The 12,912-nt window shown below is 68.0% G+C and overlaps 1 protein-coding gene across 2 annotated transcripts in view; it reads left to right on the forward strand.

Annotated features, from left to right (window-relative positions):
• Window positions 1–12,912, forward strand: part of LOC311518129 (cGMP-dependent protein kinase 1-like) — a 69,500-nt gene that overhangs the window by 39,790 nt on the left and 16,798 nt on the right. For both annotated transcript variants that reach the window (XM_084623610.1, XM_084623609.1), the window contains exons 5-12: window positions 198–311; window positions 701–806; window positions 6,354–6,417; window positions 7,759–7,836; window positions 8,435–8,523; window positions 10,738–10,803; window positions 11,553–11,606; window positions 12,235–12,279. In XM_084623610.1, the coding sequence (XP_084479736.1) occupies window positions 198–311; window positions 701–806; window positions 6,354–6,417; window positions 7,759–7,836; window positions 8,435–8,523; window positions 10,738–10,803; window positions 11,553–11,606; window positions 12,235–12,279 (616 nt within the window). The remainder of the gene's footprint in view (window positions 1–197; window positions 312–700; window positions 807–6,353; window positions 6,418–7,758; window positions 7,837–8,434; window positions 8,524–10,737; window positions 10,804–11,552; window positions 11,607–12,234; window positions 12,280–12,912) is intronic.

A 12,912-nucleotide genomic window follows, 5' to 3' on the forward strand; every position in this document is an offset into this window, starting at 1 on the left:
CCGCCCCGCGTGTGTGTGAAGGAGTGTGGGTGCCCGGCCCCCCGGTGCGGGAACACGTGCGCTCCGTTCCCAAGCCCACCGTCCCGCGCTCCTGTCTGCAACCCGCACCCGACAGTCCTGCCCCGGGTGAGTTTCGCCGGGGGAAGGGGGGGAAGGGGCGGGTCCGTCTGTCCTGTTTCAGGTGCTTTCCTTTGCAGAGGGCGAGCTGAGTGTGACCCAGCGCGGGTGCCGCCTTCGCACGCTGCTCCCGGGGGATGTATTTGGGGAGCTGGCGATCCTGTACAACTGCAAACGCACGGCCACTGTCACAGGTGAGGGCTGGCGGCCGGCCCCGGCCCCCCACCCTGCCCCCCTCCAGCTCCCGCCCCGGCCCCGGCCCCACCTTGCTTCTGCCCTGGCTTCAGACCCTGCCCCCACCCCAGACCCTGCCCCTGGCCCCACCGCAGGCCCAGCTTCACCCCCTGCCCCTGCCCCGGACCCTGGGCTCTGCCCCAACCCCAGAGGGCTGCAAACAACAGAGCCACTGCCCCGCTCCGCCCCACTGCCCCCTGCCTCTCACCAGCACAGCTCTGGTGCTGCCCCACTGGATGCGGCTGCCTCCCTGGTGGTGGCAGGGCCGGGCAGGGCTGGGTCCCGTGTGAGCCTGGCTGAGGGGGCAGAGCCGGGACCCCTCCGACCCCAGACTAACCCTTCCCCACAGCGCTCACCCAGATCCGGCTCTGGGCCATCGACCGGCAGACCTACCGCACCATCGTCACCAGCCAGGCCAAACGCCGGCGGGCCGAGATCCTGGACTCCCTCAGAGAGTGAGTGGGGGCAGCCCCTCCGGGAGGGGAGGGGTGCGGGGGAGTGCCAATGGGGGGCAGGGCCCCTCAGGGATGGGACGGGGGGAGCACCCATGGGGGGCAGGCCCTTGGGCCGTTCAGAGACTCCATGGCTGCCCTGAGGCCAGGCTCTCCCATCCCCATCCCACCCCCCATCCTCCTGGAGCCAGGCCCTGACCCCTGGCCCCACCCTCCCGCCTCAGACCCCACTCTGTTCCCAGTGCTGGGGCTGCCCCCTCCCTGGGCTCAGCATCCTCCCCACCTTGCAGGTTCCATATCTCCCCGCCCCTCCCCCGGGCTCAGTGCCCCACTCTGTCCCTCTCCACGGGGTCAGCGCCCCATTCCTTCCCCCCACGCGGTCCTTTAGCCCCATAAGCTTCAAGGTCAGAAGGCCCATCCTGATCCTCCAGTCCGACCTGCCCACTGCAACCCCCAGAACTCTCCCCCTGGCCCCACAATAGGCCCAGAGCCTCTGGCTGAGTCACTGATGTGCTCAAATCAGGATTTAACGACTTCACGTGACAGAGACTCCACCATTCACAATAGTTCAAACCAGTGAGTGACTTGGGCCCCAGGCTGCAGAGGGAGGCGAGACCCCCCCAGGGTCCCTGCCAAGCTGACCCGGGGAAAATTCCTTCCCCGCCCTAAATCCAGGGATCAGTTAGACCCTGGGCACGTGGGTGAGACCCACTAGCCGGACACCTGGGAAAGAATTCTCTGCAGCAACTCAGAGCCCTTCCCCCCCAGTGCCCCATCACCGGCCGTTGGGGAGATTTGCTGCTAGCGGTCGCAGATCAGCTCCATGCCATCGTAGGCAGCCCCATCACACCACCCCCTCCATAAACTGATCACGCTGAGGCTGGAAGCCAGTTCGGGGTTTTGCCCCCACTGCTCCCCTTGGGCGGCTGCTCCAGAACTTCACTCCTCTGGTGGTGAGAAACCTCCATCTAATTGCAAGTCTGAACGTGCTGATGGCTAGTCTCTAGCCGTGTGTTCCTGTGCCCACCTGGGCACTTTGCTTCATTAACCTCTCTCCCAGCCCGGTGTTGATCCCTGGGGTGGATTTGGAGAGAGCAATCCCATCTCCCCTCGGCCTGCGTCTGGTCACGCTAAACAAGCCGAGCTCGTTGAGTCTCCTCCCGTAAGGCAGGTTCTCCATTCCTCCGATCAGCCTCGTCGCCCTTCTCTGCACCTCTTCCAGTCTGGATTCATCGTCCTTCCCCATGGCAGAGCAGCCCTGCCCACAGTGCTCCAGCTGAGGGGTCACTGGTGCCTCTTCCTGGTGTTGGGGTGATTCTCCCGCCTTCCCCCTTTGGTTCTTCCTGGCTGCAAGTCCTCTTGTCGTCTGTTCTCACTTGCAATCTCCTGCGAGTTGTCCTCTGTCCTCCTGGATCCTACCACTGACTCGCCCCCTCTTCTTGTGGGCCTCGCCACTCTGCACTTCTTCCTGGCCCCCTGCCTGCCGTGCCCCTGCTGAGCAGCAGTGGGGGCCGCCTGCTGAGGAAGGGGAAGTGTATCTTTGGATACTTGCTGGCTAGCCCAGTGAGGGGGTCTTTAAACTACGTTCAACAGGGCAGGAGAGAAAAGCCCCTTGATAAGCCCAGAGACCTGTGCCGGAGGGTCAGACTCTGGGGGAAGCATGGGCCATCACGGCAGGGACAAAGAGAGACAAGAGGACTAGAGAGGGGAAATCGATTGCACCTCTTAGATGTCTGTGTGCTAATGCACAAAGTGCAGGAAATAATCAGGCAGATCTGGACATACTAGTGACTGATCCCAATTCCGACACACCTGGCCGCCCAGAGACACTAGTTCCCCTGACTGCTGTACTGGGCCAGAAGGGCACAGCCTGGTCAGCAAGGACAGGCCGGGCAAAAGGGAGGGAGTGTTTGATGTTGCTGTCTGCACTTGCCCTGAGGCTGAGGCAGGAGTGGGAGGCAAAGCTGCTGAAAAACTCTGGATAAAGATTAAAGGGGTAAAAAACAAGGGTGATGTCATGGTAGGAATCACTGACCCCTGGGGCCAGGCGACGCCCCAGCCTGGGAACAGTCCCTGGGAGGGGCCTGCAGTGACCCAGACCCCCGGAGTCTCGCTCTTTCCCCAGGGTGAGCCACGTGGTCTCACCGCCTCCTGATACTGGGCCCCTGGGCCTGCAGCCCCCCTGCCCCACCCCGGGAGCCCTGGGCAGCGAGTCTGGGACAGACCCTGGGGGAGACGTGTCCTCTCCTCAGGGATCAGTGCCCCTCGCCCAGTGTCTGCAGGGCCATTCGCCCAGCGCTGGGAAACCAGGCGGGTTTATTGGTCTCCTGGCACACGGCCCAGGCAGCCCCTTGGGTGGCCCAGAGAACTGACAGTTATAGCCCAGCCCAGCTGGTTGCATTTTCCCTGACACCTCCGATCTGAGCCTGCTGGTTCGCGTAGTTCAGACCCTGGGCTGGTGAAGGAACCGGGCTGGAGTTTTGTCCTCAGGTGACCCAGGCATTCCCCACAAGGACGTCAGAGCTGGTGACCTGGAGAACCCCGACTACCAGCCCCCCGCCCTGCCTGTGGCTGCCCAGGGCTCTGAGCCATACGTGGGGCGAATGGCTCCCCCCCCTGGGCCCGTCGCCCCGGTCACAGCCCTGCAGCGTTCGATGGGGTGGTACCACACAGGGTGTGACAAGGGGCCTCTGCCCCAGAATCTCCCCGCCCCAGGAGGGTCTCCCCATTGGCCACCTCCCTTCGCTCCCCTGGGGGTCCGATGAGTCCGAGTCCCGGAGAGTCCAATGTGACACGTGCCTGGGGCCTGGAGTGGGAGCCCGTCTGCCCCCCCCATGCCCCCGAGGACCTGGCTGGGTGGGTGCTTCCCTCCGACGGGTCAGTCGCATCGTGCCTCTGGGAGCCGGAGCTCCAGGCTGCCTTGGGTGGGCCTCTGTGCCTTGGGCTTTCCCCAGCTCACCCCTCACGGGTTGTCTGGCCACTGTCCCACTCCCCCTTGGGCTTCTGCCCATGTAGGCCCTGTTTTCCTACAGACATCCCATCTCAGGGCTCTGAGACCCCTTGGAGGAGTCAACCCGCATCCTGCTCCCCCCTTTGGGTTTACGCCAGTCCCATTTCTGGGGCGCCTCCATGGTCCCTCTCCCAACACCCAGGCTTAGGCCAGTCCCCTTCGGGTCTCTCCATCCCTGGACTGACTTGCCCCAAAGGGATCTGCCCACCGGCCTGACGGCGCAGCCCCTGCGGCTTCCTGTCCACTACCCACGTTCTAGGCTCGTAGGGACTCATCTCCTGGAGTTGTTCTGATCCAGCTACATTACACAAATCCTCCAGCGCAGAGACCCCTGCCCCCACCCCATTTGTGGGGAGATCCTCCCAGCAGGGGGGCTTCCATGTAGGTCACCCCCAGGTCTTCGGCACACCCCAAAACCTTTTCCCATAAGCCTCAGGTGCCCATTCAGAGTTGAGCAGTGGAGCCCGGTTGAACTGTTCCTAGTCCCCAGAATTGGCTCTGTCCTTCTGGCGGCGGGACCGTGACTCGCTCCGGGTCTTGGCGGCACCGCGGCGGCGGCCGGATCGTGACTTGCTCCAGGTCTTCGGTGGCACCGCGGCGGTGGCGGGACCGTGACTCGCTCCGGGTCTTGGCGGCACCGCGGCGGCGGCCGGACCATGACTTGCTCCAGGTCTTCGGCGGCACCGTGGCGGCAGTGGGACCGTCACTCGCTCCGGGTCTTCAGTGGCACCACGGCGGCGGCCGGACCGTGACTCGCTCCGGGTCTTCAGTGGCACCACGGCGGCGGCCGGACCGTGACTCGCTCCGGGTCTTGGCAGCACCGCGGCGGCGGCCGGACCGTGACTCGCTCCGGGTCTTGGCGGCACCGCGGCGGCGGCCGGACCGTGACTCGCTCCGGGTCTTGGCGGCACCGCGGTGGTGGCCGGACCGTGACTCGCTCTGGGTCTTGGCGGCACCGCGGCGGCGGCCGGACCGTGACTCGCTCTGGGTCTTGGCGGCACCGCGGCGGCGGCCGGACCGTGACTCGCTCTGGGTCTTGGCGGCACCGCGGTGGTGGCCGGACCGTGACTCGCTCTGGGTCTTGGCGGCACCGCGGCAGCGGCGGCAGGACCGTCACTGCGGCTGCAGACACCCGGCGCGAGTCAGGGCCGGTCCCTGGAGCGCCGCTGGGCGAGTAGCTGCACCGCAGTGGGTGGCGCCTTTTCTTTGGATCGCTCCCCCGGTTCCCTCCACCTGGCTGCGCCCTGCTGCCGCCAGACCACTTTTAGCGTGGGGGTGCTGCAGCTGCACCTCGCCTTACCCCGTCCGTGCCCCCACTGCCCCTGGAGCTGGGGCCGGGAGCTGGGCCGTGGCTCCAGGAGGGGATGCGGACGGGGTAAAGGGGCTGAGGCTGGGGGCGGGGGGCGGAACCCCGGCACGGGAACAGCAGCCGGGGCTGGGAGCAGAGCCCTGCGTAACACCTAGGGGTGCTGCACCCTAGTTCCCGACCTATGGCTGCCTCCGTCATTCTCGTTTCCTTCTGGAACCCCACTTGGGCTGGGGTCCCATTGGCAGGGCGCTGGGTCCCCGGGCTGGGTCCCATTGGCAGGGCGCTGGGTCCCCGGGCTGGGTCCCATTGGCAGGGCGCTGGGTCCCCGGGCTGGGTCCCATTGGCAGGGCGCTGGGTCCCCGGGCTGGGTCCTGTTGGCAGGGCGCTGGGTCCCTGGGCTGGGTGCTGTTGGCAGGGCGCTGGGTCCCCGGGCTGGGTCCCGTTGGCAGGGCGCTGGGTCCCCGGGCTGGGTCCTGTTGGCAGGGCGCTGGGTCCCCGGGCTGGGTCCCATTGGCAGGGCGCTGGGTCCCCGGGCTGGGTCCCATTGGCAGGGCGCTGGGTCCCCGGGCTGGGTCCCGTTGGCAGGGCGCTGGGTCCCCGGGCTGGGTCCTGTTGGCAGGGCGCTGGGTCCCCGGGCTGGGTCCTGTTGGCAGGGCGCTGGGTCCCCGGGCTGGGTCCTGTTGGCAGGGCGCTGGGTCCCCGGGCTGGGTCCCGTTGGCAGGGCGCTGGGTCCCCGGGCTGGGTCCCGTTGGCAGGGCGCTGGGTCCCCGGGCTGGGTCCTGTTGGCAGGGCGCTGGGTCCCCGGGCTGGGTCCTGTTGGCAGGGCGCTGGGTCCCTGGGCTGGGTGCTGTTGGCAGGGCGCTGGGTCCCCGGGCTGGGTCCCATTGGCAGGGCGCTGGGTCCCCGGGCTGGGTCCTGTTGGCAGGGCGCTGGGTCCCTGGGCTGGGTGCTGTTGGCAGGGCGCTGGGTCCCCGGGCTGGGTCCCGTTGGCAGGGCGCTGGGTCCCCGGGCTGGGTCCTGTTGGCAGGGCGCTGGGTCCCCGGGCTGGGTCCTGTTGGCAGGGCGCTGGGTCCCTGGGCTGGGTGCTGTTGGCAGGGCGCTGGGTCCCCGGGCTGGGTCCCATTGGCAGGGCGCTGGGTCCCTGGGCTGGGTGCTGTTGGCAGTGGGTGCCAGTCCCCGGCTGGGTGCCGGCCAGGCCAGCATGCTGACGTGGCCCCGCTCTTCTCCCCAGGGCGCCATCGCTGCAAGGCCTGGCAGACGCTCAGCTCTCCAAGCTGCTGGACTGCATGGAGGAGGTAGGAGCCAGGGGCTGCGCAGTCCCACGGGCCGCACATGCTCCTCGCCTCCGGGGATGGGGCTGCCCCATGGCACTGACAGCAGCTTCCCGCCCCAGGGGCGGCACACGGGGATGGCTGGTTCCAGCCCTGGCTGTGGGCTGGGCCGGGTGTCAGGAACTGGTACATGGGAGGCTGCACTGGTTCCACGCTGGGCCCTGGGGCTGGCGACAAGCCTGGGCACAGGGGGGCGCAGGGCGAGGACCCCGTGCCCTGGCATAGGGCTGGGCCAATCCCTGGGTGCATCCCCCAGGGTCACCTGGGCACCTGCCCCGCCTTGTGGTGCCGGGCCTGTCCGTGTGTCCCTCCCATAGGGCCAGGCCTGTCTGTGTGTCCCCCCCCCGTGGGGCCGGACCCATCTGTGTGGGTCTCGGCCTGTCTGTGTGTCCCTCCCATGGGCCCAGGCCCATCTGTGTGTCCCTCCCACAGGGCTGGGGCTGTCTGTGTGTCTGTCCTGCGGGCCCGGGCCCATCCGGGTGTCCCTCCCATGGACCCAGGCCTGTCCGTGTGTCCCTTCCGGGGGGCCGGACCTGTCCGTGTGGGACTTGGCCTGTCTGTTTGTCTGTCCCATGGGGCTTGGCCTGTCTGTGTGTCTCTCTGCATAGGTAGGGTGCCAGGTGTCCGGTGTTCGGCCGGAAGGCCTGGTGGAAAAGGGAGCTGGCGGCTCCAGTCGGCACTGCTGACCGGTCCGTTTAAAGTCTGGTTGGTGGCGCAGCGGGGCTAAGGCAGCTCCCTGCCGGCCCTGGCTCCACGCGGCTCCTGGAAGCGCCGGCATGTCCCCCCTCTGGCTCCTAGATGCAGGGGTGATCAGGGAAGCTCCGTGCACTGCCCCCGCCCCGAGCACCAGCTCCGCTGCTCTCATTGGCCAGGAACGGCAGCCTGTGGGGCGGCGCCTGCAGGCAGAGTCAGTGGGCAGAGCCGCCTGGCCTCCCTCCACCGAGGAGCTGGATATGCCAGGCCGCTTCCAGGACCTGCGCAGAGCAAGGGCAGGCAGGGAGCCTCCCTGAGCCCCACTGTGCCACCGACTGGAGCCACCTGAGGTGAGCCCTGCCCGGCTGGAGCCCGCACTGCAAACCCCCTGCCCCAGGTTGGAGCCCACTCCTGGAGCCCGCACCCCCTCCTACGCCCCAACCCCAGCTCTGCGCCCCCTCCTACATCCCCACCCCAGAGCCTGCACCCCCAGCCAGAGCTCTCACCCCCTCCCACACCCCAGCCCTGAGCCCCCTCCCGCACCCAAACTCCCTAGGTCTGTCCATGTGTCCATCCTGCGATGATGGGTCTGTCCGTGTGTCCGTCCTGCAGTGCACATTCGCTCATGACGAGGTGATTGTTCGTGAACGGGACGAGGGGAATAACTTCTACATCATCCTGAGAGGAGAGGTGGGTCCAGCCCGCCCCGGGGCACTACACCACCCCTCCCCCCACCCTGCCCAGGGCACTATCCCTCCCCATCCCCGGCCTGTTGGGGCAACAGCTCACGCCCCCTCCCTCTGACCCCGCCCCAGACGTTCTTGGGAAGCAGAACATGGGGTGCAGCCCCCACCTGGCACTCAGGACGCCTGGGTTCGATTCCCCATTCAGCCGGGCTAATGGGCCCAGGGCCTTGTCTCCCAGCAGCCCCTCAACCCCGCCAGCCTGGGCAGATCACGGCCACACCTTCTTCTGGGGGCACCAGCAGGGGGCAGCCTGATGTGCACTGCACCCCGCCGCCTCCCCTGCCCCTCCAGCCCCCCCGAACTCGGTTCCTCTGCCAGCCCACGGGCCCCCTGCCCGCTCCCCTCCCCAACGTCCCAGAGCCCACCCCCTGGCTCAGCGGCCACACGGCTGGGATGGGGGGGGCAGTTCGGGGGCTGGGAGGTGACTCTGGGGAGCCTGGAGGTCGGGGTACAGGTATGGCTCCTCTGCCAGCCCATGGGCCCCCTGCCCCCACCCGTCCAGCCCCCCCAGGAGTGATGCCCCAGCCCCCATCTCCCTGCAGGTTCGGGTCAGCAGGCACGTGAATGGGCGGGAGGAGCCGATCCGGGTGCTGCGAGCCGGCGAGCACTTTGGGGAGCTGTCGCTGCTGCGGTAGGTGCCGCCCTGGAGCCCCTCGGCCCTGCCCAGCCGGCCCTGGCATGCGCACAGCAGGGGCCCACCCAGGCGCTCGCAGCCGGATGTGCAACACGCGCACACCAGGGGCCCACCCAGGCGCTCGCAGCCGGACGTGCAACACGTGCACACCAGTGGCCCACCCAGGCGCTCGCAGCCGGACGTGCAACACGCGCACACCAGGGGCCCGGCACACACACACACGTACACCGGGGCCCACCCAGGCGCTCACAGCCGGACGTGCAACACACGCACACCAGGGGCCCGGCACACACACGTGCACACCAGGGGCCCGGCACACACACACACGTACACCGGGGCCCACCCAGGTGCTCACAGCCGGACGTGCAACACGCCCACACCAGGGGCCCACCCAGGCGCTCGCAGCCGGACGTGCAACACGCGCACACCAGGGGCCCACCCAGACGCTCGCAGCCGGACGTGCAACACGCGCACACCAGGGGCCCGGCACACACACACACGTACACCGGGGCCCACCCAGGCGCTCGCAGCCGGACGTGCAACACGCGCACACCAGGGGCCCGGCACACACACACATGTACACCGGGGCCCACCCAGGCGCTCACAGCCGGACGTGCAACACACGCACACCAGGGGCCCGGCACACACACGCGCACACCAGGGGCCCACTCTGGCGCTCACAGCTGGACGTGCAACACACGCACACCAGGGGCCCGGCACACACACACGCGCACACCAGGGGCCTGGCACACACACACCCGCACACCAGGGGCCCACCCAGGCGCTCGCAGCCAGACGTGCAACACGCGCACACCAGGGGCCCACCCAGGCGCTCACAGCCGGACGTGCAACACACGCACACCAGGGGCCTGGCACACACACACGCGCACACCAGGGGCCCACCCAGGCGCTCGCAGCCGGACGTGCAACACGCGCACACCAGGGGCCCGGCACACACACACACGCACACCAGGGGCCCACCCAGACGCTCGCAGCCAGACGTGCAACACGCGCACACCAGGGGCCCACCCAGGCGCTCACAGCCGGACGTGCAACACACGCACACCAGGGGCCTGGCACACACACACGCGCACACCAGGGGCCCACCCAGGCGCTCACAGCCAGACGTGCAACACGCGCACACCAGGGGCCCACCCAGGCGCTCGCAGCCGGACGTGCAACACGCGCACACCAGGGGCCTGGCACACACACACGCGCACACCAGGGGCCAACCCAGGCGCTCACAGCCAGACGTCCAACACGCGCACACCAGGGGCCCACCCAGGCGCTCGCAGCCGGACGTGCAACACGCGCACACCAGGGGCCCACCCAGGCGCTCACAGCCGGACGTGCAACACACGCACACCAGGGGCCCACCCAGGCGCTCACAGCCGGACGTGCAACACACGCACACCAGGGGCCTGGCACACACACACGGACACCAGGGGCCCACCCAGGCGCTCACAGCCGGACGTGCAACACACTCACACCAGGGGCCCGGCACACACACACGCGCACACCAGGGGTCCAGCCAGGCGCTCACAGCCGGACGTGCAACACGCGCACACCAAGGGCCTGGCACACACACACGCACACCAGGGGCCCACCCAGGCGCTCACAGCCGGACGTGCAACACACTCACACCAGGGGCCCGGCACACACACGCGCGCACACCAGGGGCCCAGCCAGGCGCTCACAGCCGGACGTGCAACACGCGCACACCAGGGGCCCACCTAGGCGGTCACAGCCGGACGTGCAACACACGCACACCAGGGGCCTGGCACACACACACGCGCACACCAGGGGCCCGGCACACACACGTGCACACCAGGGGCCCGCCCAGGCGCTCACAGCCGGACGTGCAACACGCGCACACCAGGGGCCCGGCACACACACACGCGCACACCAGGGGCCCGGGACACGCACACACACACCGCAGGGCCCATGCGGGCGCTCGCAGCCTGATGTGCACACGCCATGTGTACACACTGCCTGGTGCTCTCCCCACCCCTTTCACACACACCCCGGCACAGGCAGGCCCCCCAGTGTTTCTGCTCCCCACTCCCACACGGGCACTCCCAGCCCACGCCTGGGGTGCAGACCCACAGTCCCCCGACTCCCTGTCCCCGTAGAGATGCCAAGTCTCCTGTCCCCACCTCGCACCCACACAGCCACCGCCGGCCTCCCTCACAACCTCTCTCCTCTCTGCAGCAACATCCGCCGGACGGCCACCTGCCGGGCGCACGGGGAGGTCGCCTGCATCACCATCACCAAGGAGTGAGTCAGCCCCAGGGGGTGGGAGCCCCACGCTAGGGGGCACTGTGGTGCAGAGGGGACTGACTTCAAGCCCTGCCCCGAGATGGCGCCACGGACATAGCTTGGCCCCCCTTCCTCCACAGGCCTGCTAGCCAGAGTAACTGGAGCCAGAGTAGGGGAGCCAGGACTCCTGGGTTCTCTCCCTGGCTCTGGGAGGGGAGTGGGGGCTGGTGGGTTAGAGCAGGGGGCTGGGAGCCAGGATTCCTGGGTTCTCTCCCTGGCTCTGGGAGGGGAGTGGGGGCTGGTGGGTTAGAGCAGGGGGCTGGGAGCCAGGACTCCTGGGTTCTCTCCCTGGCTCTGGGAGGGGAGTGGGGGCTGGTGGGTTAGAGCAGGGGGCTGGGAGCCAGGATTCCTGGGTTCTCTCCCTGGCTCTGGGAGGGGAGTGGGGGCTGGCGGGTATGAGTAGGGAGGGCTTGGAGCCAGGACTCTTGGGTTCAATTCCCAGCTGTGTGTGTGGGGGGGGAGTGATGGCTAGTGGTTAGAGTGGCAGGGGGTGGGGCTGGGAGCCAGGACTCCTGGGTTCTCTCCCCAGCGCTGCCACTGATTTGCTATGTGAGCTTGGAAAAGTCCCTTCATCTCTGCCCCTCCCTCCCCTTGTGTCTGGGTCAGGGGCTGCACTATGCCTTGGCTCACATGGGCAGAGGCTGTTCTGGGGGGCTGGGTCCTTCCACCGGTCCTGCCAACACCTCCTGTCTCCTCCATCCCTGCAGAGACTTCCAGGAGATCTGCCCCTTCTGCCCCACGCCCAGGCAGCTCTCAGAGCCGTGAGTGTAACACTGCCCCTCCATGGGGCCAGGGATCTCTGTGTGGCAAGGAGCAGCCAGGACCGTGGGGGGTGGGTGCCATGGGGAGGTGGGTGGCAGGGGGCCAGGAGGTGGGTGCCACACAGGAGCAGGGGGCCAGGGGGTGGGTGCCACGCAGGAGCAGGGTGGCAGGGGGCCAGGAGGCGGGTGCCATGCAGGAGCAGGGTGGCAGGGGGCCAGGGGGTAGGTGCCACGCAGGAGCAGGGGGGCAGGGGGCTAGGAGGCGGGTGCCACGCAGGAGCAGGGTGGCAGGGGGCTAGGAGGCGGGTGCCACGCAGGAGCAGGGTGGCAGGGGGCCAGGAGGCGGGTGCCATGCAGGAGCAGGGTGGCAGGGGGCCAGGGGGTAGGTGCCACGCAGGAGCAGGGGGGCAGGGGGCTAGGAGGCGGGTGCCACGCAGGAGCAGGGTGGCAGGGGGCTAGGAGGCGGGTGCCACGCAGGAGCAGGGTGGCAGGGGGCCAGGGGGCGGGTGCCACGCAGGAGCAGGGTGGCAGGGGGCCATGGGGGCGGGTGCCACGCAGGAACATGGTGGCCGTTGTCCTGGCCCAGGGGACTGACCCGCTGATTGTTTCGTTCTCTTCTCTCTGCCAGAGACGTGGCTATGCTGGAGGCTCCGTCCCTTCCTGAGCCTGGCCAGTGAGTCCCGGCCCCGGGGCCCCGCACAGACCCAACTGGCCCTTGAGGGATCCTTCCCGCTCCTCCAGGGTTTCCCTAGCACTGTCTCTCAGAGAGTCAGAAGTTTGGGGCTGGCAGGGACCTCGCGAGGGCACCACGTCCAGTGCCCCGTGCTGAGGCAGGGCCGGGTGAATGTGGACCAGCTCTGACAGGGGTTTGTCCAATGTGTTCTTAACTCTCCAGTGCCGGGATCCCACGGCCTCCCTTGGGAGCGGGTCCCAGAGCTTCACTCCCCAGCCACTGGACAGTTCTCCTAGGCGCGATCCTCAATCTCCCTGCTGCAGATTTAGCCCATTGCTTCTCATCCTATCTGCCGGGGACGTGGAGAACGAGTGATCACCACCCTCTGTAGAACAGCCCTGAGCAGATCTGAAGACTGTTATCAGGTCCCCCCTCAGTCCCTTCTCTCAAGACTAAACAGGCCCAGGCTTTGTAACCGTTCCTCACAGGTCAGCTTCTCTGAACCTCTTTGTGATGGGTTTGGGCCCCTTAGGAGGCCCCCTGATGTACTGAGATATCCTTGAGTCTACCGGTTCTGCCAGCCTCGGCCCCCTTAACCTGTCCTGCTGAGCCCGGCTATGAAAGCCTCCCCTA

The sequence above is a fragment of the Lepidochelys olivacea genome, assembly GCF_965140295.1.
Source record: "Lepidochelys olivacea isolate rLepOli2 genome assembly, chromosome: 3".
In the NCBI taxonomy this organism is placed as follows: domain Eukaryota; kingdom Metazoa; phylum Chordata; order Testudines; family Cheloniidae; genus Lepidochelys; species Lepidochelys olivacea.